Genomic DNA, 26,319 nt, shown 5'->3' with positions numbered 1-26,319 from the left:
CACAGCCGGAAGAAAAAAAAAAAAAAAACCCACCTGTCATGAGGTCCATGTTGCACATGCTTCCACTTACTAATTGTGAGGGGAAGACAGAGAAATGTTTCCAAACCTTTTGGACTGATCTGAGTTCTGGGTAATTCCTTTTCATGAGGTCGTGGATACTGCAGTATAGTGTCTGAACTGTCTATTTCAATAAGAGTTCCCACCTATCCCTTCTCAGACTCAAAATAGTTTCAAACTCCAATTCCTCTCCTTGGACATCTCAAGAACCTCTACTTTTAATTAAGAATGGTAGGTGGTGTAGGGACATTATTCTTTTTTTTTTTTTTTTTTTCCAGTATGCGGGCCTCTCACTGTTGTGGCCTCTCCCGTTGCGGAGCACAGGCTCCGGACGCGCAGGCTCAGCGGCCATGGCTCACGGGCCCAGCCACTCCGCGGCATGTGGGATCTTCCCGGACCAGGGCACGAACCCGTGTCCCCATCGGCAGGCGGACTCTCAACCACTGCGCCACCAGGGAAGCCTGGGACATTATTCTTAAAGTTCACATCCCAATGAATATACAAAAACACCCACAAAAAGGCAGGCTACAAAGTCAGGTCAACACAGAAAACTTAACCACAGAATTTGGTTTTGACATTAAAATAGTTTGTCTCTTTGCAGCACCTTGATTGTAACAGTTGGTAGGATTGCTAACAACTGCTTTGTTTGTTTTAGTAAAGTCGAAGCAAAATAACCATCTGTTATTAAAGTAAAGCCACTCAGAGCTGTCTCAAGGTGCAGGCATGATTTTTCCCTAATTGTGAGAAGCGTATTGAAAATTTCAATGGGAAAGCTATTTTAAAACTCTAGCTATGTTTTTCTATGATTTTTTGGGCAACTTTTGATTTCTGATTTTACCACTTTACCCAAGATTAAGAGCCAGTTGTTGGAATTTCTCATACTTGAGAGCTCTCTGACAAATAGGTAGCCAAACCCCATATACTATGCCTTCTGCAAAATGCTTGAAAAACCCGAAGAAGTATGAGTAGAGGATCAATACTTTCCTCTATATAAATGACAGGGTCAGAGCTTCTAGAAGAAAACAATGATGTAGCATTACTTACTGGTCATTTCCATTTTCAGGTGTGCCTAGGAGAGGAGGGAATTGTTATTAGAGCTGTGAGGAGCTTAGCTGCAAAAAACCTGAGACCCCTGCCACTTTCTGCTCAAAGATGTCTCTAAAGCCAGTTTTTAACTTTTCAGTCTCTCGCCCCATTCCCCGCCCCACTGACCATTTCCTCAGACGTGGTGACTACTCATTCCTCAGTCACAGCTAATCCATTCATGGTATAGTCTCAACTAGGCCAACTCCACTGAACTTAGCTCTGGACTAATTTTAATCTTATAGTTTCGTATCACTGTGTGGAACTATTATCCATTATTGTACATCCCACAGACACCAAAAAAGGTTTCAGTATCTCTGGAAACAAATTCTTCTCAGAGTATTGAATTACCTTCTTAAAACAAAGAATTGAATTTTTGGCTTTTCTTTATATGTTGCTCTCTCTGGGGACCTAAATCTCTGTATTTGTGGTGAGCCACGATGCTGCTATTGCTTCTAATTGCATCTGAAGCCCACGGATTCAGCTTCTCAGAAGTGCCCTACAAAACGTCACTGAGCCTACTAACTGTAACTAATCTTCTGTCCGCTTTGCCGGGCTGTTCCACGAGGGTCGGTAGAAAGCAAGCCGGGCTCGTGAGAACGCAGAGTGATTCATTCTGCACAAGAGCATGGCCTCTCGGGAGCAGATCATGCTGGTCAAACCTTGCATTGATCTGTGGCCTATTAGGCAAAATATTTAATGTAATCACTTAAGGGCCTTGCTTTATTCCGGATTTTGCTGTGATTTTATTCCATGGCTCAGCTCCCATCTCTTGGATTTCTTTTCCTCTCTAAGGTAGCTCATATCAGGATATGCCTTTTGAATATCATTCTCTTGACTTTGACCATCATTGTTTTATAAAGACGTTGATTTCCACGAAAATTTTGGCTACTGCTATTTCTGTCACCTTGGCTAAGTTACTCCAACATGAATCTTAATCCCTAGAATTTAATTCATGGCACGGTATGCTATTCACCAGCTAGCTCTAACTTCATCTTCCCTACCATCAGTAGGGTTTTAACAACAATCCAGTTCACCTATAAAGTCCCCTTTAATAGAAAGCGTCAACTTTTCAAATAACTTATTTGCAAATCTTCCTATGCAAAGCAGTTTTTCACTACAGGGTATTTTTACTGATGGATTTAGCCCACAGTTTTTTCCCCTATCCTGTATACTCAACACCCACTGGCTTCAACTAGATTGGTTGAGTTCCCATAAAAGATAGGATTGGTGGTTTAGAAACTTAGAGAAATTAAACTGATTTATAAAAATGCTATTTCCCCTCTGGAAACTGAGTGAAGAAACATATTTCAGACTTTATTAAGAAGTTTATTCACTAACTCCCAGAGGGAAAGACGTTGATTTGTTTTCTTCTTATTTTACAGCAAGAGCTAAAATGAACACTGCTGTTTTCATATCATTACTTTCCCTTGCACTGTCTTGCTCAGGCGCCAAACTGTCCGCGCCCTGCACAGTCAGCGATTGGCCTCAGGAACAGCATTCATTAGTGTCCTGGGGGCACATTGTCCATGGGGTAAACAAAGAAGAGCGTGGCTCATAAAAATGATTCATTTTTACTTTTTAACAGTATATGAGACTTAGGTAGAGTTCTGTTAGTGAACTGTTTAGAATTAAAGTGAGGAAAGGAAAGGTTCTATTTTACTGAAAATTACAAAATTTAACTCAACAAGCGTATCATAAGGCTCTCTCTGCTATTTATTATGCACAATGCCATGTGAGTCATACATAGTTTGTGACTTGGAGGGGTTGCCTGAAGTTATGGACTGAATGTTTGTGTCCCCTCAAAATTCATATGTTAAATCTTAATGCCCAATGTGATGGTATTAGGATGCTGGGCCTTTGGAAAGTGATTAGGTCATGAGGGCAGAGTCCTTAGGAATGGCTTAGTGCCCTTATAAAAGAGATCCCAGAGAATTCTCTTGTCCCCTCTGCCACAAGAAGACACAGGCAGATCTGAAAACCAGGAAGAGTGCGCTCATCAGACGTCAAATCTGATGGTGTGTTGGTTGAACTTGTCAGCCTCGGGAGCTGCGAGAAATAGATGTTTGTTGTTTAAGCCACCCAATCTATGGCATTTTTGTTAGAGCAGCCTAGACAGAATAAGATGTTTGACTTTCAGAGGAAGCAGGCTTATAGAGAAGTAACTATATTATAGTGTGATGAATGCTATCATTAAATTCTGTGGAATTAGAAGTAATAGAACACTCCACTCTGCTTAAAGAGATGGGGTGTCGAAAAAATATGGACTAAGTTTGTTTTTAAGCTAGATTCTAATGGATAAGATGGAGATTAGGTGTGTTATAAAAGTTAAGGTGTGTTATAAAAGTTAAGCAGTGGGCTGAACATTCCAAGAGAAGGAATAACATGGATGAAGCAGAATACATGGCATTACATTATACAACCAGGAAGGTGTCTGAAATGGAAAGATAGATTGAAGTTTAAGATAACATAGGCGAGTTCCCAGGAACTGGAGGGGGATTCAGAGGAAGCATGAAATAAAAAGAGACCTCAAGTTCCTGGAACAGAAAAAAGACTGAATAAAGACCAAAAGAAATCTCAATAAAATCGGGACTTTAGTTAATAATGTATCAATTTGGGTCAATTAATTGTGACAAATATACCATACTAACGTAAGATATTAATCATAAGGGTAGATGGGAACTCTCCACCTATCTTCACAACTTTTCTGTAAATCTAAATCTATCCTAAGGTTTAAAAGTTTATTTAAAAAAAGACTTTAAAATGTAATGCCATTATGGGAATCATAAATATTCAAGAGGCAGGGAGAAGAAGATGAAGCAGCAAAAAGAAGAAAAAGAGTGAGGATGTAAAAGAAGGCAGCGTCATTTTCAATGAAAGAAGAAAGACTTTCCAAAGCTAATGGAGAGATTAAGAGGATAATAAAGAATTGTTGGGCTAGAATCCCTCTAAAAATTGCAATCGTGTCCAATCCTGAGGAACTGATTCAATTAGCAGAACACACAGTTGTGGAAGACACCTTCATAGGAAGGCAGCTGTGCCTCCCAGGAGGGAAGTAAGTCACAAAACACTCTTCTTGAAATTATGGGTCCCAAAGTGAAATTCTTAGCGATACTTCCCTTTATTCTCTGTTATACGGAAATGGAACAAATCTTCGCTATAGTTAACACATGTCACTTTATGCCTTCTTTACTACCGTATTCCCCTGACCACCCACAAAACCAGGGCTTTTTCATTTTAAAAAAATGTGTCCATATTCAATATTATTTGCCATCAGTAGCTAATTTCTACTCCTTACCTTCACCGGCATTCAGTGGATTTCTCTGCCCCTTTCCCTCTACCTCTGTGATCAAGCAATACAGCAGTTCGTTTCTGTGTATAATGCCTCTCTCCTCTTAAGAGTTTAAGTTCAAGTTTAGACTAAGCATGTTTATTCTCCTTTTAGGGAAACAAAATGAAACAAAACACTGTTACCTACCTGGGTCTGTCTTCCAGCACATTCGATACAAACCCACCAAAGCAAAGACTGAAAGTGTTATTGCAATCAAAGCAATAACCACAGGCAAAATGATACCTAAAAAGTATTGGAGACATTGTCAGTTAGAGTGGCTATTGAATTTCACAACAAATCATTCATGAACTGAGGAAAAGCATGTATGCTTCCTTTCTTCTTTAAACATCATTTTATTTAAAAGAAGATTTTTTTTTTAAGCAAAGAAGATAATTATCTGATTCCTGGGTTTTGCCCTAGTTGTCATTTCTGATGTATCCACTTGATGTCAGTCTTGTAGCCTTTCTGAAATAAAACTCCAAACCTAAGGAAGACAGTTCCCACTTTCCTGGTGACTGAAGGAATGAGGAGGTGGGAGACTGGCCAGGAAGAAGCTGTCCCCTATGGTCAGAACCATATTCACACTTTATATTCTTTACTAGTTTATAGTGAAGTTACTAATACATAGCTTGGATGAAGGCATTCAGAAGGCACAAACTTCCAATTATAAGATAAATAAGCACTAGGGTTTTAATGTATAACATGATAAATAGAATTAACTCTGTTGTATGTTACATATGAAAGTTGTTAAGAGAGCAAGTCCCCAGAGTTCTCATCACAAGAAAAAACATTTTTCTATTTCTTTAATTTTGTATCCATATGAGGTGATGGATGTTCACTAACTTACTGTGATAAGTTTCATGATGTATGTAAGTCAAATCATTATGCTGTACACCTAAAACTTATGCAGTGCTGTATGTCAATTATATCTTAATAAAACTGGAAGAAAAAGAAATATATATCCTCTACTGATTCTAGTGGAAATGCTCTAGTCATAAAGCTGGCTTCTTAAAAAAAAAAATCACTAATATCTTTCTGTAAAAATACCTTAGGACTAAAAAGGCATACAATAACATAAGTGGATATAGATGGATATCATGGTGGAACAATATGGTCCAAGAAAGATAAGCATGTGTGTATTTGTGAATGTCTGCTTGGGGGAGTGGTGTTGCTACAGTAAACTAGGGTGAGTTTTTGCTGTTCTCATTAAAAGAAGGTCTTTGCTGTTTGTTTGTTTGTTTTAGCATCTGCCTTCTTTTCTGACAGTCATTTCCCAGGTTAAAACAAGAGTGAAGAAAGGAAAAAGCTGTCATAGGGATATAAGTAGAGATATAGATGTTATAGTTACTGTTTAGTTAGGTGTTCTCATCTGCTGGCATATGTACTCCTTATATTTACCGGGGGATTGAGAATAGCTAGGAGATTCATTTGTAGGGTGGGTTACACTTCACTGTTATGGTTAAATATTCGTTTTAAGTAAGTTCTGCTGGGTTCATATTAGACCTTACATGAGATCATTAGTGCCTCCCAAAACGAAGATGGCATGAATCAGCAGCTCAATAAATGCAGTACTGACTTATTGAATGGAATGACTTTACCTAAACCTAAGATAATCTTTTATTATCACAGCTTCATATATATTCATCTTATTCTTAATTTTCAGGGAAATTAATGAATATTCTCTATTCAGTCCTAGCATAAACAGTGGCTGACATATATATGTTTTTGCTAAAATGGAACTTTTCTGAAAAGGCCATTTTTAACATTAAGATAAAGTTTTGTAAAGGTGAAAATTCATTTTTATGGAATCTCTGCCCATGCACTTTGGCTTATCAGAGATTAGTCCCATCAATTCACCTTGACGCCTGGTGGTAGCTGCTTAGCACTAAGGTAAGAAAAAAAAAAATCCCCAAAGTGTATTTATTAAAACCAGACTCAATGGGAGGAAACTTTCAAAGCAGGTAGCAATTATATAGGATTATAATGGGATTGCAGGTTCAGTAAAGTTGAGAAAAGGCTGTCTATAGTTGAGTCCCTTCCCTTATTGGTAACATTCAAACTTTCTGCAGTTCTACTGCCTTGAATGAAGATGCACGTATTACTCACTGGAATAAGAGGGGCTGGCTGAAGAAGAGCTTGCATTTTTTGCGTTCTCAGTGCCTATTATTTTAAGAAAGAAAAAAAGTCACCTTTGGTTAATGGGTGCCAATTCTCACACTCCTCCCCCCACCTCCCCCACTCCCCGTTTAGGTAAGCCTCTGTGATTTATAGGTATGAGTCTTGGAGTGAAAACATTTTATCTCATTCTGAAAGAGTTCTGTTTCATGACTCAAGATTGGTAGGGAGTTAATGTATACAATCTGATGAGTTTGGACACATGCATATACCCATGAAACCATCCCCACAATCAAGGTACTAGACAGAGTCATCACCTCCAAAAGTTTCCTCGTGTCCCCTCCCTTGTTTGAGGATGTGTAGTTTTGTTGTGTATAAATTATACCTCAATAAGCTGTTTTTTAAATGGGTGAGGTTTTCTCAGTGAGGAGGGGTCAGGCGAAGCAAGCTTCCACTCATACACACAGAAGTCATACCTTGAGACTGGGAGATGTTTTCCAGAATTGTTACTGATATTGAGGATAACGTAGGGATTCTGGTAGGTGACGCATCTGGTTGTAGAGTGTTAACTGTAGGAAAATGATAAATGTAGCGTCAGATGATAGTATTTGCTCTTCTTACTGGATTTCTTTGCAGATTCAAACAATTTGTATTTCTGATGATCTGTAAAAAACTGCTTATTGTTGAATAATGGGATGCATACAGTTATACATTAAATCATGAGTTCATTCTATCTCCTCCTGTAGAGATGATTAAATTTGGAATGAGAAAACTTGGGTGTTAGTAGTATACCTTCAAGAACTGGCCAAAAAAACGTGAGCAAGTTTCTCATCTTAGGCTACAGACTGTATCACCTACTGCATGAAGTTCTGCATCCCATAAGAATGCAAATCAATGCAGAAGCATTAATCACAGTCTATCACTTTGAGTGATAGTGATTCTTTTCACTATAAATACTTAAAATGGACATAAATACACAGGACTTCAGATTTTATAATGTTTCTTAGTGGTCAAAGAGAAAGATTGCAATTGAGACTTTGGTTGGAAGAACTGGGGAAAAAAATAATAGAAGATCCCTTCATTTTTATCTCAGCAGTGGTTTACAGTTGTAGGCCTTTTCTAGAGTAACTGCTGCTTGGATGCATTTCGACCACTGTCCATGCTCTTTTTACCATGGCAAATGTTAATTTTAAATTGATTATTATTATTTGTTTGCATAAGTCAACATTTGCCATCTTTAGTCAGAAGGACTAAAACAAAAAAATAATAAATAAGAATTTATTATTCAAAACTCATAAATCTCAATAAATTTCAAGGAAACATAGATAAGTATATGTTTTATAAGTGTACAACGTTTATTCTTGTGAATCTGTAATAAAATGTAATTTGTATTTTGAACATTTTTTGAAAAATAATTCTCTTTTTCTTGAAATATGAAGTAATATCTTTTAATCACACCTGTTTGCCTTGTCTCTACACTGAATTGCAAGCTCCTGGAGTGTGAGGGCTGTAATTCCCACCATCCACCACACGAAGCTCTCACCACAGTGGGTATGCAGTAAGATGTAGCTGACTGCTTGGATAAACTAAGAGGCACCTCTTACAATTATGGCCCCCTTAGGAGTGTGAAGCCCATGCATAATTGCATGAAAGAAATTGATATTGCCTATGACTGCCTTGTATCTTTCTCTCTTTGTCACCCACAGCCCAGCACGCGCTGCATGCTTATGCATTTTTGACATTTGTGGGGGGAGAATAATGTTAAGACTCTGTTCTTGCCAGGCAAGAGATCTGTGGGAGGAAGCTAGATATATGCCCGTAAGAACAAAGAAAAATGTCAGGCTCGTGCACTGAGCAGGCAGAAAAAGGAATCTTAAATACAAGAGTGGGAACTAGCTCAAACCTCAGTACTTAGTTGCTTTTTCCAGTGTGAAGTGTTCTAGTGAGGATGAATGGTCTTTTGGTTGTGTTGGTAGAGAATGAGATGGCTGATTAAATAACCAATGGCATTAATTCCCCTGGGATTTCCCAAGGGTTAATTTTCAAGACTCCACGTTCTACCTTATTACCTTCTCATAGACAGGCTAAGTGGCGGCTACAGTTCTGAGTATAATCTATCTGGTTCAGATGAAACTCCAAGCTTTCCTCCTTAAAAGGTTAAAACGTGTTGACTGTCCAGTGCCATTATTGCTAGTGATCCACAGAGAGGCAATAGAATTAACCCTTCTTAAAAGAGGATTTGTTGGCTCCTTGAACAAAGACTTATTTTTTTTTCTTTTAACCGCAAACTTTAGTTAATAAATCATTTCTGAAACCAGCGCACACACACACACACACACACACACACACACACATACACACACTTCACCTCTATTACATTGAATGATTTCTGGTGTTTTACTTCATTTTAAAAAATAGTAGTCATGACCCGCTAATGGGAATTAACTTACAGTTTGAGAAACCCTGTCCATTAGCATGATCATATTGATGAAATTACAGGTCTTGGCTGAATTCATAAATTGTGAGTTTAATGTAATTCTTCCTGCAATTAAGATGGAGCCATGGTATGTTCAGAGCTTATGATTTCTGTGGATTTCACTGAGACTGTATTATGCCACGTTCTACTAAAGCGGCATTGGCAGAGGAGGTACAGGAGAGGTACAGTGGATGGTTGAGAGCATGATTCTGAAGACTGAGTACGCGGGCTCAAATCTGACTCTAGCACTTATTTGCTGTGGAATCTTAGGCAAGGCACTTAAACTCTTTGTGTCTGAGTTTCCACATCTACAAATGGTGATTATAATTTTTCTACATCATAGTGTTGTGAAAATTAAATGAGTAAGAATAAATTTAAATTGCTTAGAAGTGTTGATACTGATATGTTTATAATATATATAATTACTATAAAATTATGTTAATTTATATTATATTAATATATTATTTTATAATAATATCCTATTGTTATATTGTGATTAGGCACCTACAGAGTTGAGTCTTTCACCAAAGTCAATTTATCTAATTTTCTCAGGTATTCTAAGTGTAAAGCTATATGACTCTTCAGACACTTACATGTTTTCAGAAGCTTCCTTGCTCTAGTCAGGAACTGGAGAAACTGGAGTATATGGTGTTCTTAGATGACATCAGTTTGCTCTTAGACCTTGACTTTTGGTGATTGTAATGATTATTGAATTGCAGATATGGTATGTTATGACTTAAATTTAGTTTGCAAACTTCAGGCCAGAAATTGGAGCAGGCTGTTTGAGGCAGAGACCTCAGAATAAAGTCTGTTGTTATAAAGAGACTTGAAGAACCAAGTCTATTGTAATAATGTGTACCCAAATTTACCCAATGGATTAGTCTCCAAAATTTACAAACAGCTCATGAGGCTTAATATCCTCAAAACAAACAACCCAATCAAAAAGTGGGCAGACCTAAACAGACAGTTCTCCAAAGAAGACATACAGATGGCCAAAAGGCACATGAAAAGATGGTCAACACCACTAATTATTAGAGAAATGCAAATCAAAACTACAATGAGGTATCACTTCACACCAGGTAGAATGACTATCATCAAAAAATCCACAAACAATAAATGCTGGAGAGGGTGTGGAGAGAAGGGAACCCTCCTACACTGATGGTGGGAGTGTAAATTGGTACAGCCACTATGGAGAACAGTATGGAGGTTTCTTAAAAAACTAAAAATAGAGCTACTATGTGACCATGCAATCCCACTCTTGGGCATATATCTGGAGAAAAACATGGTCCAAAAGGATACATGCACCCCAATGTTCATTGCAGCACTGTTTACAATAGCCAAGACATGGAAGCAACCTAAATCCCCCTCGATAGAGGAATACATAAAGAAGATGTGGTATACACACACACACACACACACACACACACACACACACACACACACACACAAGAATATTACTCAGCCATTAAAAAGAATGAAAACAACGCCATTCACAGCAACATGGAGGGACCTAGAGATTCTCATACTGAGTGAAGTAAGTCAGACAGAGAAAGAGAAATATCGTGATATCCCTTATATGCGGAATCTAAAAAGAAATGATACAAATGAACTTATTTACAAAACAGAAACAGACTCACAGACTTAGAGAACGAACTTATGGTTACCGGGGGGAAAATGGGGGAAAGGGATAGTCAGTGAGTTTGGGATTGACATGTACACACCGCTATATTTAAGATGGATAACCAACAAGGGCCTACTGTATGGCACAGGGAACTCTGCTCAATGTTATGTGGCAGCCTGGATGGGAGGGGAGTTTGGGAGAGAATGGATACATGTATATGTATGGCTGAGTCCCTTTGCTGTGCACCTGAAACTATCACAACATTGTTAATTGGCTATACTCCAATATAAAGTAAAAAGTTAAAAAAAAAACAAATTTACCCTATTGCCATCTGACAGTGGAACACATTTGGCTCTTGCTGTAAACCAATTACTAGGTAAATCATTGGAAGTTTTAAAGACAGAAGACCTTATTGATGTCCAAGGGTACCTCTGGTGGTTATGAGAATGCACCTCATGGAAGGCGAACTACAGTGTAATTGACCGAGGTTCCCCACCTGCTCTCTGAATTCCATCACTGTGTTTGTGCTGATGCCATACCTCCTGCGGGCTGCTCCCAGCCAGTGATTGAGCCTGGCAAGTATATGAAAGCAGGTCTGCTCCTGGGAACCATGGGTTTCCCTGAGGAGGGACTTGAGCTGGAGGAGTCCCTGATGGCCTTCTCAAACCTTCCTTAAAGGAAGGCATACCATACACAGATATTAACAGGAGAAAAAGTGTGAGAGGCAGTAGAGGATAAAATATTCTAGTGTGAGAAAGAAAATAAAACTGTGTGTTCTGTTTTCATTTCACCATGTTTCCTATTCTTCTTTTTGATATGTACGCATTTGATATGTGTTTGAGGGACTAAATTCAATTGAACGGAATGCTTATTCATTTTTCTCATTATTTATAAATAATTGGAACTGGTCTCTAACTGCAATTTGATGGATTCATGTCTCACTTTTAAAAAGAACTTTCCAGCACTTGTCACATAACTCATTCCCTCCTCCTTAACACATTTTCTCCATGTGGCTCCAGCAGAGCACACACTGCTGGTTTTTCTCCTACTTTATGTCTTATTCTTCTCAGTCTCCTTGGCTGGTTTTGTCTCTTCTTTCTGACTCAGTCTTGGAGGGCCCCAGAATGCAGTCCTTTGTCCTCATGTCTAACTACACTAATTTCATTGGTGATTTCAGTCAATTTCAAGGTTTAAATAGAATATCAGTGCAAATGATCTCCTAATTTATGCTTCCAGCCTAGACCTCTTTCCTAAATTTCAGATTCATAATCATGGCAAATAATAAAAATCTGAAACTCAACATGTCCAAACTTGAATTTCTGCTCTATCTGCAGCCTTTCTATCTTAGCTGATGGCAGATATTCCTTCCAGTTGCTCAGGCCAAAAGCCTCAGAGTTATTTTTGATTCATCTCTTTCTATACTATTCCAAATGCAATCGTCAAGAATGTCTATAGGCTCCACCTCCAAAATATATTTGGAATTTGGAGATTGCATGCCACCCTATGACCCTATGACCACACTGGTCCAAGCTACCATCATTTCTCTCCTCGAAAATTTGCAAAAGATAATCTTGCTTCATTTGACAGTCTCTCCTCAGCAATCAGAGTTATACTTATAAAACATGAGTCAGATCATGTCACCCCTCTGTTTAAAATCCTCAGTGTTTTTCCATTCCACTTACAGAAAAAATCACAGTCCTTGAAATAACCCACCAAATCTTAGGTAATCTGCCTGGTATATCCCCTGCCTTTCTCCCTGCCCTGTTTACTTAACACACCAGTCCTCTCCTCAAGTTGTAGCTCTGTTTAGATGCTCTTCCCCCACGTATTAGGTGGCTCACTTCCTTCTTGTATTTTCTCAAACCTTTTTATGACTTATCTTGACCACTTTTTCAATACTGAAAATGGTCCCCACCTCTCTGGCACCCATAATCCCTCCCTTCTACACTGTTCTACATCTTCTCTTTCTCATAGCACTTATCACCTCCCACCTTGCTTTATAATTTGGTTAATTAATACGTGTATTGATTATAGTTTGTCTATACTTATACTAGAATATAAGATCCTCGAGGGCAAGAATCTTTATTTTGCTTACTGATATTTCCCAAGCGCTAGAGCAGTGTGTACAAGTAGCGACCATAAGTTTTGCTGAATGGACAAACAAATTTTTTGGCAGCAGATGCGACTATTGTTGAGGAGGAAGTGAATTCATGTGTTTTCCTTTTTTGCCTTAATATTAGGACGGGTACTTATTTAAAATCATTTTCATTATTTTTTTTCATTCATTCTGAAGTAATAGAAAAAAATAGACACCTACTCTGGGTCCAACAGTAGATGCTGAAGGAAATACAACAGAGTACATGAGAGAGTTATTTCATTTAAGGAGCTCCCACAGGGAAGGTGAACAGCACAAAGTTGATTGATGTGAAAAAAACAAACAGTACGTCAAGGATTAAAATAAGAGATACCATGTTATTGTTAATTGAATTTTACTTATAAATTAATTCTCAACAGAAAGAATTAGAGGTGCTTAAGCAATGATATAGGCCATAAGATGAATAAAATAAAAATGAGAAATCAGAACAAAGGAAACTGGAAGAAACAAATAAGCTCCTTCTAAGAGTTAATACCAAGCATCAATATGGTTGCTGGCGTTGGCCATAAGAATTGGTTCTGAGCATCCTGACACTCAGGGAAAGGGAGCATGGTTTACTCTAGGCTTTCATTATCAGAGTGGAAAATGGTCTATTATATACGTAAGTGGCACATCAGCGGCCCAGTCAGTAAATGCTATGAGTATGGTTGGTCCCATTCTCTGTTTTGGGAGGGGAATATGCTGGTATGATCCCTGAGGTCTCTTCTAGCTTTAAGATTTAGATTCTTGTCAGGGTTCCTTTCAATTCAGATTTTGTCATAGCTAGTCTGCATTTTCACTTTTAACAGGATCCCCTCATCTACTTAATGAGCAAAATGACAAAAGGAAACTTTTCTGCCTTCACATGATAAAAATTAATTTCTGCTCTCATCAGACCTGAACTTTCTGACCTAGTTGTACACTTCAAGCTATGCAAAAACAATTTTTATCTCGAAGTTCTTTCACTTTGCTTTGGGCCATCAGCATAACTAACCAGAAGTAATAGCATCCTCTAACCCAGTAATAACTGTGACTAGAGATTTGTTTACTTTAGGTAACTCTGTAGAAATATACGTTGAAGAAGGAGGGCATATTTTTCTTTTGTGACTTAATATAAATAGTTATTAATTTCCAGAAAATTATATACAATGCACAAAGACTGAATGGGGCACTGTTAATTACTTCCATATGTGCTAACTCACCTTATTCTTAAACATTTTTATTATGTGCTTTAAAGATGAGAGATACTGTGGCTCAGAGAGATAAGGTAACATGTCTGGCAATAAGCAGAAGGGCTAAGACATAAGCCAAGTATGACTCAAAACCCTATCTGTTTCCTTTCCATTATGCCGTGCAACGAACAGGTTTCAAGTGAGTTGAGTTTATCTTACTTGTTAATGGTATCATTATCAATGAGACCAATGAAATTTTTTTCTCAGCATTCTGAAAGTTTTAGAATGTTCTCATCTCTCTCCCAAAATATATACATCATCTTACCTGAAATTCACCATTTGGATAGTACGACCTGAAAACACTGAGAAGCTTTTCAACGTGTAACTCTTCCTGTGCCATATGCTTTCTGAGAATGTGAGCGTAAGCAATCCAAAACACGGACATGAAAATGTTAAAAAGGACTTTATTTTCAAGTTATGGGACACTGCATGCCAGGCATTGTTCTAAGAGTTTTACACTCACTATTGTATTCATAATATTTTCATTTCATAAAGTGGAAACTGAAGCCCAGAGAGTGTAAATAATTTGCTCAAAGTCACACAGAGCTGGGGTTTGAATGCAAACTCTAGACTCTGTTCTGTCAACCACAATTCTGTGCTGCCTAAGCTTCTGCTCCTCAGTCGGAATGAGTTATAAGGGCATGCCTCTTATTTTTGTTACATGAAATGTTATCTATTTCAATTTCGGCTCCAATTGAGCAGGTATTCTTCCTACCAAGGTAAACTAAACACCTCCTTCCTTCAATAGGCCAAACCAGACTCTGCATATACATACAAGCAGACAGAATTATTCCTAGTGTATTAAATAAAACACATTGTAGAGCTCATTGGAAGAGCTCACACCCTTAGCAATATCATTGAAATGTGTTGGTTCTTAAAGTGAGTGTTGGCTAGCTAATCAGTTGAGACTGTGAGTTTTTATGACCTTTCAGTGTAGACTAGAGAGCCACAAGAACAGGGCCGAGCACTTCTTAGAGCGTTATCAGATCCCTGAACTAGAGAAGAACCCACATAGCCATACCTAGATTTATAGATTCATACAATTTCCTAAGTGGAAGTTTATGCCAGACCCTATCACATAAATATTGGTATATTTTTCATTCCATAACTGAGTTATTTTATTCTCAACTAATTTTCAAACAGCATAAAATTTCCAAGTTAACAAAAACAACTCTGGATATCACTTCGCTATGGGTATATTTCTAGTTTGAGTGCGTTCTACCTGAACAATAGTATCTGTCAATAGTTCTACCCGAACAAAGTTCTACCTGAACAAAGATTCTGTCATTCAAAGTTCAAACATTCAGGTAAGTAATCCTCTGTATAAAAATAATTCATGCTTCACATTATATGAATTCTGAGAGATGAGTAACCAATCCCAGGCATTACATAAGATGTCAAGCATAATGAATGAACCAAGACAGAGCATCCTCCTTTCCAAAGGCCAGTAGTCAGTTTTGATGGGACTTTTGCCTGTACTGGCTTCTGATTTTCCATCAAAATTAATGTCTACAATACAATTGAGGCCCTGAAACATAGTTGAGAAAGTCAAGAAGATGGGTACAATGAGAACTTTCACAAGCTGTGCTGGTGACTATGAGAATGTTGTGGTGGTGAGTAGTTTTATGTGTCAACTAGACTTGGCCATGGGGTTCTCAGATATTTGGTCAAGCATTATTCTGGGTGTGCCTGTGAATGTGTTTTTGGATGAGATTAACATTCAGATCAGTAGACTGAGTGAAATAGATTACCCTCCATTAGGGTGGCTCTGATCCAATCAGTTGAAGGTCTGTATAGAACAGAAAGGCTCCATGGAGTAAGAAGAACTCTTTCTGCCGGATTGCCTTGAGCTGGGATATCAGTTTCCTTTGCCTTTGAACTGAGATATTGACTCTTCTTGGGTCTTGAGCTTGCCAGCTTTCAGACTGGAACTTACACCATTTGCTCTCCTGGCCCTCAGCCCTTTGGACGGACTAGAACTATACCATCCATTCTCCTACCTTTCCAGGCCTCTAGTTTGCCAACTGAGATCTTAGGACTTCTCAGACTCTGTAATGCATGAGCCAATTCTTCATAATCAACCTCTTTAGAGATTTCCATGCATATATACAAATACATATATATATATATTCTTTTTGTTCTGTTTCTCTGGAAAACCCTGACAAATATAGTTATATTTTCAGAAAGTTAAGGGCAGATGGTTTATTCCTTTCCCAATACTCTGAGGCATATTGTTCCATTTTTCTCTGGAGCTGAGGTCTCTTATCAAAGAAATCAAGAGGTTCATTTTCAAGGACAAATTATTAGCTCTGCCTGTCTGTGAGAAAATGATAAGGCTAAAGAAAAGTGAATTCTATCATTGCTTTAAATTGTTGTAATGGCCGCATGATGGCTGCATATATCTCTGGGGAATAAACAGTTTTTCATCACTTTTTAGTGGGTCTTTCTATCTCCTCATTCGCTCTGAATTCAGAGCTAAAAAAATGAGTAGGTAGAAAAATCTGGCAGCTAGAAAGTCGCTTTTTTCATGAACCCCTTCCTCATCTTTCTTAAACTGCTTTTTCCCACCCAATGTATACCACAACAACAGCTAAAGGGAAAAAACTCTCTTCCTTCTCTGATCTTAGCATAAGGTTATCTGAGGCTCATCTATGACACATCACTTTATACCTACATGACTGCTGGAGTGATTATAGTTATTTATTATATTGACTAGTAACCCTTAATGGCAGGCTCCATGTAACACTCAAACTCTTAGCTAGTGCTATGTGTGATGGAACAGAACAAATATTTATTGAATGCCTCAGTTAGTGGTGATTGGTTGAATATACCATTCTGTATATTTGACAGGGGATTATACAAAATTTGGAGTCTCTCCAGGTATGTTTCAGTGGTCAGGTGAAGTTTGACTTTCCCACATGCTTTAGATATTGGGCATGAATTCCTCATGCTTAGCATTGTTAAACTCAGTTGTCCATTCATACTACCTTTGCTCTGTTGAGTGGAATGAATGGACATGTCTTCTGACTTTGACTGATCATTTCCATCTAACTATGACTATCTTTCTTTTATCTTTATTACATAAAATTGAATGTCATATCTATGTATAGTTGCTTATAATTCACATTTTATATATAGTTGCCTTACTTATCCTGAATTCCAAAAAAAGATCCTACATAAAACAATCAACAATTTCTAGATCCTTAAAAATAGTTTTTGAAGAGAGTGGTAAAAACATAATTTTTCAAGAAAATTAAAGTCAGATGCATAATCTGAAAGAAAATATCAAACATGAGAACTCAGTATGTTCTAGTCAAACATTAAATGTATATTTAACTCATATTTATGGAAGGAAGCAGTACTAATAATTCTGTGGTCAAGAAGTCTACCTCAACTTTACCTAAAAGAGAAATGCTAATTATTTTAAGGAAGATGCCTCTCCTTGATCATATGGGTGAATATCTGTGAATTTTTTGAGTGTATCTGGATTTAGTCTTCAGCCCAAACATACATCTGAAGTTTGAGACTGACTTTTCTACAGCTGATAGAATCAGCCTCATTTCCTTCTAGTCTGCTATTCAAATCAGTGGTTTGTCTATTAATTGTTTTAGGAGCATTAGTTTCTATAATTCAAAATTAAAGTCTAAATGGGCTTTTTATTACATTTAAAAATCAATTATAGCTAAAGTTGGCATTGTGTTGATACCATTATTTTAAACAAAATAAAAGACGCTTCAGTCTCCCCTTAAAACGAGCTGACACTTTGTCAGCTTCCCAATTGTCTTTCATCTGTAACTTCTCCTTGATAACCAATCCATGAAGCGGGCGGACAGGACTTCTCCAGAACAGTGCAAGGCATCAGCCGATGTAAAGCTACCCTCTTTGCCTGGATGTACTATATTTATGCTTTGTTTTGCTTTGCTTTTCCCAATGTTTTTTCTGTTGCATTTCTAGACTATGTAGATGGAAATAAGAATAAAAAAATATGGCAATAAGGTGAAATAGAGTTAACAATATAAAAATAACTTCTTTATTCATTTGATGTATTATGTAGAAGATAAATGATGAAAAGTTAAAAGCATAATAATTTTCATTTCTAATTCTTTGAAGGTAAACTATGATGATTATTCAGGACATTTGCTGTGAAAATGTCAGAGTCGCTCATAATTTTCAAGCCTTTATTTTTCCAATTTTTTAAAAAGTTACATGATCTTACAAGTTTACTTCATGTATTTCTCATTTTATATATACCAAAGGTGGTTATTATTGAGAACCTAAGAGATTTGTCATGTATATAAGTACCAGGTAGGATGTAGGAAGGTAAAAATCCCCCAAACAATTATAATTTCAAAACAATAGGAAGATTCAACATCATCATTTTCCTCTGCCCAATAATCTTTTTCAATTTCTGTTGCTCCATCATCCAGAATTTATTCAGTTTAAAACTAAGGATGGCAAAGCATGAGCACTTCTTTAAGTGATAACATTTTAGGCTGTTAACTGTGGTTTATAACATCATCTCTTCGGATGCCAGGACCAGGCTTTGTTAGAAAGTAGAGAAGACAGCAAACACACACTCTATACTTCTGAGAGAGGGCAAGCTGACCACAGAAACAGACCAGGAACAGTAGGTTCTGAGCAGAGGAAAATTCCACAGGCTTTATGCATTTACCAGAACTGGTTCCACTCATCCCAGCCCCAGAGCACTGAGGCACATCATTGTATATTCTCCGGGACTGCATTTTTTTAACACAAGATTTCCTAAATATTTTAGTTGCCATGTAATGTTTTCCTTTGTGCTATTTCACTCTGTCCTCAGACTGATTGATCTACTTTGTCTCTTTCTTGGGATTTTACCCGGGAATATTTTCAGAGAAAGAAAATTAACTTACCTGTTGTTTCTGTGGCTTTGATTGAACTCTGAATCTCAGCTTTAGAGGAAAGAAAAGAAAATTGCTAAAATTAAATGTTGAATATCAAATGTACTCTCACAATTACTTCAGGTGGTAAATAGATATAGACCTTAGCTCATTTCCGATTTACTTTCATCAAATCATAAAATCAAGAGGCTTCCTGATTAGAAGAAACTTCAGAGCAGGGGTCAGCCAACTTTTTCTTAAAGGGCCAAATAGTATTTTAAGCTTTGTGGGTCATAAGTCTCTAGTGACTATTCAGCTTTGCCATTGTAGTGTGAATGCAGCTATACATAATACCTAAAGAATATGTATGGCTGTATTCCCATTAAACTTTATTTACAAAAACAGGTGTGGGTCTGGATTGGCCTGTGAGCTGTATTTTGCTGAATCCTCTTTTGGAGCACCTAGTACAACCCCACATCTTGAATATGCCTAGATAACCCAGACAACTACAAAACTTTGGTAGGCACTTCATGAGTGGCACTGCCATGTGTCGTACTCCTACTAAGCTATTGTGCATCTCCTGACCCGAGGAAGATTCAGAATGGTTCAGACAGATTCCTCTGAAACTTAGGGAATTCCTCTAAAGGAAATATAGCTCAGAAGCGCTTCTACAAATAAAATCACCTGAGAATTATAATCAAAGATCACTTCAACAACTTGGAGTGTTTGCACCATGAACCAAGATTTGCCACATGAAAAAATATAGAAAAAAATTGAAACAAATAGAAGCCCAATAATGATAGTTTAAAAATATTCACTTGCTTCCTTTGTATTTTCACTTGACTGTCTCATCATCATCTCAAATTTAACATGCCTGAAACAGAACTCTTTTTTACTGAAGTATGGTTGATTTATAATGTTGTGTTAATATCAGATGTACAGCACAGTGATAGTAATTCAGTTTATATATATATATATATTTTATATATATATATATTCTTTTTATTCTTTTTCAGATTTTTTCCCCTTATATGTTATTACAAAATATTGAGTATAATTCCCTGTGCTATATAGTAAGTCCCTGTTGGTTGTCTATTTTACATACAGTAATATGTATATGTTAATCCCAAACTCCTAATTTATCTCCCTCACTTCCCCTTTGGTAGCCATAAGTTTGTTCTCTATGTCTGTGGGTCTATTCCTGTAAATAAGTTCATCTGTATCTTTTTGTTTTAGATTCCACATATAAGCAATAGTATAATATTAGACTTTCCCTGTCTCACTTACTTCACTTAGCATGATAATCTCTAGGTCCATCCATGTTGCTGCAAATGGCATTATTTCATTCTTTTTTATGGCTGAGTAATATTCCATCGTATCTATATACCACATCTTCTTTATGCATTCATAACTCTTGACTAGCATCCTCAAACCCACCTCCGCCCTCACCATCTTAGATCAAAGCATGGTACAATTGTCTCCCAGGGGCACAAGTCTCATTACCCTCCACTCTAGTCCACCACTCTGCCTCATCTGCTCAACAGTACTTTTATCACTCCAGGGACATTGATTCTTTAAAAATATGCTTGTTGTTAGTTAGAATGTAACTCCAGGAGGAAAAAGATTTCTTGTTTTACTCAGAGCCGTAATTGCAGAGCCTACTACCAGGTCTCTGGTAAAAATATAAGGAATGAACGAATAACAGTAGAAAGTAATAATAATAAACCTAATTCTACCTCTTAGAATTCAATTTTTAAGAGAAAATGAATGCCTTACTTAATATTCCTGCTTGGATAACTATAGCTACTATTTTTCAAGCAACTCTTATGATCAGTTCCATATATTAATTTCTGATGTCTACAAGAAAGACGTTATTATTTCCATTTTGCAGATCTGCAAATATTAGTTGAAAGCAGTGAAACTGCTTTCTCAAAGGGAGGACCGTGATTATAATTCAGGTCTGTTGGCTCTAAGGTCCATTCTCTTTTACTCAAAGAGACAGCTTTTCCTTCCACTAAACTGTTCTGAGTGGAAAGCTTATGTAATTAATTCCTACTTTTGATAACTAGTTAAAATACTTTTGAACATGGCATAATGTTGTATTTGAAAGTTGCAGTTAAAATATTTATCAGCTGCCAGAGGATTAGAATACAAATGAAATCCAAACCTTTTGTTCCTCCTGCTTTTAATATCAGGTCATAACCTTCATGCTGATAGACTTTACAGAGAATGAAAAATTTTTAAACTCATATCAGACAAAACCTTCTGACTATCCTTTTTTGCATTTTTTTCATCCTTCAAAAATGCATAATGAGAGAATGGACTTGGGGACACAGGGAGGGGGAATGGTAAGCTGGGACCAAGTGAGAGAGTGGCATGGACATATATACAGTACCAGTTGTAAAATAGATAGCTAATGGGAAGCAGCTGCATAGCACAGGGAGATCAGTTCCGTGCTCTGTGACCACCTAGAGGGGTGGGATAGGGAGGCTGGGAGGGAGACGCAAGAGGGAGGGGATATGGGGATATATGTATACGTATAGCTGATTCACTTTGTTATACAGCAGAAACTAACTCACCATTGTAAAGCAATTATACTCCAATAAAGATGTTTTAAAAAATGCATAATGATTTTAGAGGGACATATTACACAAAAGAAAAATAACTATGCCTTAAAGATGTAGCTGAATATTAAAAAAATAACATATAACAATTCAAAATCCGGGCTTCCCTGGTGGTGCAGTGGTTAAGAATCCGCCTGCCAATGCAGGGGACACGGGTTCAAACCCTGGTCCAGGAAGATCCCACATGCTGCAGAGTAACTAAGCCGGTGCACCACTGAGCCTGCGCTCTAGAGCCTGCGAGCCACAACTACTGAGCCTGTGTGCCACAACTACTGAAGCCCACACACCTAGAGCCGGTGCTCCGCAACAAGAGAAGCCCACTCCCAGCAACGAAGAGTAGACCCTGCTCGCTGCAAACAGAGAAAAGCCCACGCGCAGCAACAAAGACCCAAACGTGGCCAAAGAGAAAATAAATTTATTTTAAAAAAATTCAAAATCCTTTTACTGAATCTTAAGAGGTCCAGACTTTTATATATGAATGAATATATTATTATCCGGAGGACAAAATTCTGTAAATCTTAAATATTTAATCAATACTGGAATATATATACCTTTTTATCCTAAAATCAAGGATGTATTATTCTGAAGATAATAAAGTGTTTTCATATGGCATACTATTTTCAAATTTGGATTCAGTTCTGTGGATATAAAATCTTAATAGAGAGGAATGCTATGGAATATGGCTAAAGTATTATTCTTGTTTTTTTTTTATTTATAAATTTCATAGTGCAAATGTGTTTTTAAGAAAAGGAAGTAGGTGAAGTCAAATAGCAAATAAGTGTGTAACCTAGTCTCAAACTTAGATGTTTAGTAAAAACCAAATCCTTAATCAGGGTGGCTGGCAACTTAAAATTTCTTGGTTGAGTTTGTCTCTAATATGAAACTGAAGTCTTATGAAATGCAAATGAACTTTGAAATGCTAAACTTTAATCCACAATTTAATCCAAAGCTAAACTTTGCTTAAACTATCAGCTTTTAAAACAAATAATAAGCAATACTACAACAAGTAGCTTTGCTAAATATTCTTATCTTATGAAGGCCATTATATTTACAGCTATATATAGCTGTATATAATTACACACAGAACATGATTTATCATTAACAAGCCCAGGAGAAAAAATATATACAGCCATTCCCATACATAATTCTTTTCTGATTTGCTTAAAAATAATTTACTAGGACCAATTCAGATTTTCCTTCTTATTTCCACGCCGCCCTTCCAAACAAAGTATTGACTGAGCCACTGTACATGGGATGAGTTCTGGTTTGGCTAATCTGTGTCTTGTGACTAAGACCTTGTTATCCTGAGTATTCCTCCTTTATCAGCCCACATGAAATGATACAAACTTATTAAATATCATGTAAGAAACATTGTAATTAAGTTCCCAAATAAATGTCATAGATAAATGATGACATTCACAAGAGAACTAATGAGGATAGGTGATCAGATAAATTAGTGTTTTCCAAAGCATGAGATGCGTAGCATTGTAAGAGAGATTCTATGAGGCAGTACTGGAAAGTGACATTAAATAAGATTGAAACACTAAATGAGAAAGTTATTTTCTTTTCAGCTTTTTTGTTTGTTTCAATGACGAAGTTTCAAAATTTCAATTTGATGCAAATATGTCATTAATACGTAGCATGTGCTTATATCATTTTTTTTTCACCCCACAGCGGGAAGAATGCAGTCCCCAAGAATCACAAATTATTCAGTGGAGTTTTCCACGTTTGGAAAAATCACAGGGGTCAGCACAGCACATCCAGAGTGCTATGGATAAGCCTCGACGGGGGAAAACCACCTTCATGATCCTGGTATCTCCCCTTCCAGGTAAGGATTTGATTTATTTTCTTAAACAAGGACAAGCAAGCCTCAAACTCAGAGCCTTTGGCAAGCAACAAAATCTAACTAGAATTTTGTTTTATTTTGCTTACATCATAGTGACTTTCTAGCTTCTGTTTATGCCAAGTCAAACTGGTTTTTCATTTATGATGGTTTACTTTTCAAACAAATTTAAGAATAAAAAGTGCATCAATTGAAAGAAAGTACTAAATAAATAATAGTGCAGATGGTACGCATATCTGGCAACACTCATTAAGTTGTGGGAAGTATTGAGGTAGCATCTTGCAGAGGCTCTTGATAGTTGTGTAGAATTTGAATAAGCAAGTGGAGGAAGGACAAGGGGATGAAAGAAGGACCATACAGATAAGGAGGGCAGCATGAACAAATACCACAGTCAGGAATAAATCTGGTAACAGCAAGAGAACCACCCTGGTGAGAATCACAGGTTTATATTCAACCAGCCTATCAGTCCGTCAGTCTCTCATATTGATTGAACTTCTGCTTGTCAAGCATATGATGCACCCAATTGAAAGCTAGTTGTTGTCTCATTCCTTTAGATACCTTATGTAAAACAGGTGTAATGAGAACAAGTGTGGTATAGTGACTTTTATGGGATTTGAGGCGAGAAAAACAGGGTCTGAATTTCATCTTTTAATTTAACCTTGGCCAAGTCATTTAGTCTTTCTGAACCTGCTTCCTTATTTGTGAAACTGGTATCATAAATACCAACTTTGCCTGGCTTTTATAAGGATTATCATTAATAAAAGAATAGCTAAAATGTATTATTTACTTTCCAGACACTGTTTTAAGCTTTATATAATTTTACCTCTTTTAATCTTCACATGAATCCTGTAAGGGTGTAGTCTTATTACAACCACTTTACAGATGAGGAAACTGAGAAGTCAAGGAGCTTACCAAAGGCCACAGTCCAAATAAATGGTTGTGCTATTATTGGAACCTAAGCTATCTGATTTCAGAATCATTGTTTGTAACCCATAAGCTAACTTCCTCTTGGCATGATTGTAGATCCCTTTTTTTTTTATTTTAAGAAGGTTGTGGTGCCTTGAAAAGCACAGGCTTGGGCAGAGGCCATCCTCATGTTCAACCAGTAGTATATCTGAAGTGGCTACTTGATTACTACGATTATATATGATTTTTGTGTTAAACAAACTCCATACTAAACTAGGATAAATTATGCAAAAAGGAAACATATACGATAAACTATTTGTTACATATAAATGTTATTAACTCTGACTAAATAACCTACTGATTACTGATAAATGTTACTCGTTTTTACTTAACAAAAGTCAGATTTTTCCCTTCAGACTTCCAGTCTGTAATATTGTATATGCTGTGGTAGCAGAAGCTCTAAGTGGCAAAAGCCTGAGAAGTATTTTTATCCACGCACTTGCCTTAGTAGAGTTATGTCCTGACATTCGCCCATCTCAGTTTGTCTTCTACCTATAACCTTATTCCACATTCTCTCCTCATCTAAGATAAAATCCACCAAAGGGAGAAAGAGCAATGGTCTCTCCTTCCCTGTCAATCTCTTACAGTGTGAACTATACCTGCTTTCAAATCTGGTTATAGATATCTGAATGACTAAGTTTCCAGCAAGAAAAGCATCTATTTTGCTTTCTCCCCTCCATCCTCCTTCTACTTTTCTCTTCTCTCTTCAGAAACCATCAGGTATGCAAAGGAAATGAAAAGAGTCAGAGAGGATGCCACATTTTTAAGCCACTGGCAGAAACAGGGAACTCAGGAAGAGAAGATTTGTAATTTTACAACAGAGTTTTACGTCCAATTTTCCCACAGTTTAGATACTGGAGGATGGAGACTCCTGTGATTGACATTTCTTTGAATCACTCCTCAGTGCCCAGTGAGGTAGCCCTACCAATGGACAGTGACAAATGCATGGATGTTGAAATCTAGGCGTAACAAGGGTAAATTCAGAACATGGTCTGGAGTAGGCTAAATGGTGACATCCCCCTCCCCCTGACTTCCTTGGAAAGATATGTGTACCTAGAACCGGTGAATACAGCCTTATTAGAAAAAGGATCTTTGCCAGTGTAATTATGGATCTTGAGATGAAATCATTGGGGTGGGCCCAAAATCCCAAGAAATTGTCTCTATAAAAAAAGAAGACACAGACAGAAGAGGAGACACAGAAGGGAAGGCCGTATGTAGACACACAGGGAAAAAGACAATGTGAAGACAGAGGCAGAGATTAGAGTGATGTATCTCTAAGCCAAGGAATGCAGAGAATTACTGGCAATTTCCAGAAGCTAGGGGGCATGTCAGGTCACCGATGCGCTCCAAAAGATTTTTAGTGAATAAATTAATTTACTAATTAATCCAAAGGGCCCGCGTTTCTTTATAAAGTCAGGTCACTGAATTAATGAGGATTTCTATCTTAAAAATCCTAGTAGTCTAGAAATTTGTCTTCTACAGGCAGAATAAAAGAAAACAGGAGAAATACACACAACTTTAAGAGAATGGGAAACGATTAGAAATGTTTGGAGAACATGCTTTTTTGATCTACATTCCACCTTTCTAGGGGGTAAAGCAACAGACCTCAATAGCTCTTCTCTACTCTAAAACAAGCCTGCATTTGAGATAATGTACCCACAGTGCCTTTATCTGAGAGTCACTCTGCGAGGACCCATTGCCCATATGTTTAAGAGGTGTTCAACCTTCCCGTGCCTATAGATTGTTTTGTTCTCCTTCTGTTTCTCTGTCTTGGTTCCACTAATTTTGAATGCTTGTGTGTGTGAGGGGTGGAGATGGAAAGGGAGCATTGCCCTGCTAACCAGGAATCTGGGCAGACTCCTGGTCTCGTCAGGCGCCGATGGAAATGTGTGCAAACTCATTATATCAAGTGGAGTCCATGCTTAGCAGGGAGCACCTTGAGGAATGAGAGAGATCTAGGGAGGATGGCTGCCCAAAG

General features: G+C 37.4%; 1 protein-coding gene and 1 non-coding gene across 5 annotated transcripts in view; both read right to left on the bottom strand.

Moving 5' to 3' along the window:
- Positions 1-26,319, bottom strand: part of EMCN (endomucin) — an 88,282-nt gene that overhangs the window by 12,705 nt on the left and 49,258 nt on the right. For 3 of the 4 annotated variants that reach the window (XM_073805567.1, XM_019926473.3, XM_019926472.3), the window contains 5 exons: positions 18,942-18,980; positions 7,063-7,155; positions 6,578-6,631; positions 4,619-4,714; positions 1,102-1,126 (listed from right to left, as the gene is read on the bottom strand). In XM_073805567.1, the coding sequence (XP_073661668.1) occupies positions 1,102-1,126; positions 4,619-4,714; positions 6,578-6,631; positions 7,063-7,155; positions 18,942-18,980 (307 nt within the window). The remainder of the gene's footprint in view (positions 1-1,101; positions 1,127-4,618; positions 4,715-6,577; positions 6,632-7,062; positions 7,156-18,941; positions 18,981-26,319) is intronic. The other variant, XM_073805566.1, reaches the window with a different exon arrangement.
- On the bottom strand, positions 23,206-23,368 carry LOC117312524 (U1 spliceosomal RNA). The gene has a single exon (XR_004526848.1). It is a non-coding gene; the product is annotated as a U1 spliceosomal RNA (small nuclear RNA).

This window comes from Tursiops truncatus, chromosome 5, assembly GCF_011762595.2.
Source record: "Tursiops truncatus isolate mTurTru1 chromosome 5, mTurTru1.mat.Y, whole genome shotgun sequence".
Lineage (NCBI taxonomy): Eukaryota > Metazoa > Chordata > Mammalia > Artiodactyla > Delphinidae > Tursiops > Tursiops truncatus.
This window is presented reverse-complemented; position numbering and strand designations above follow the sequence as displayed.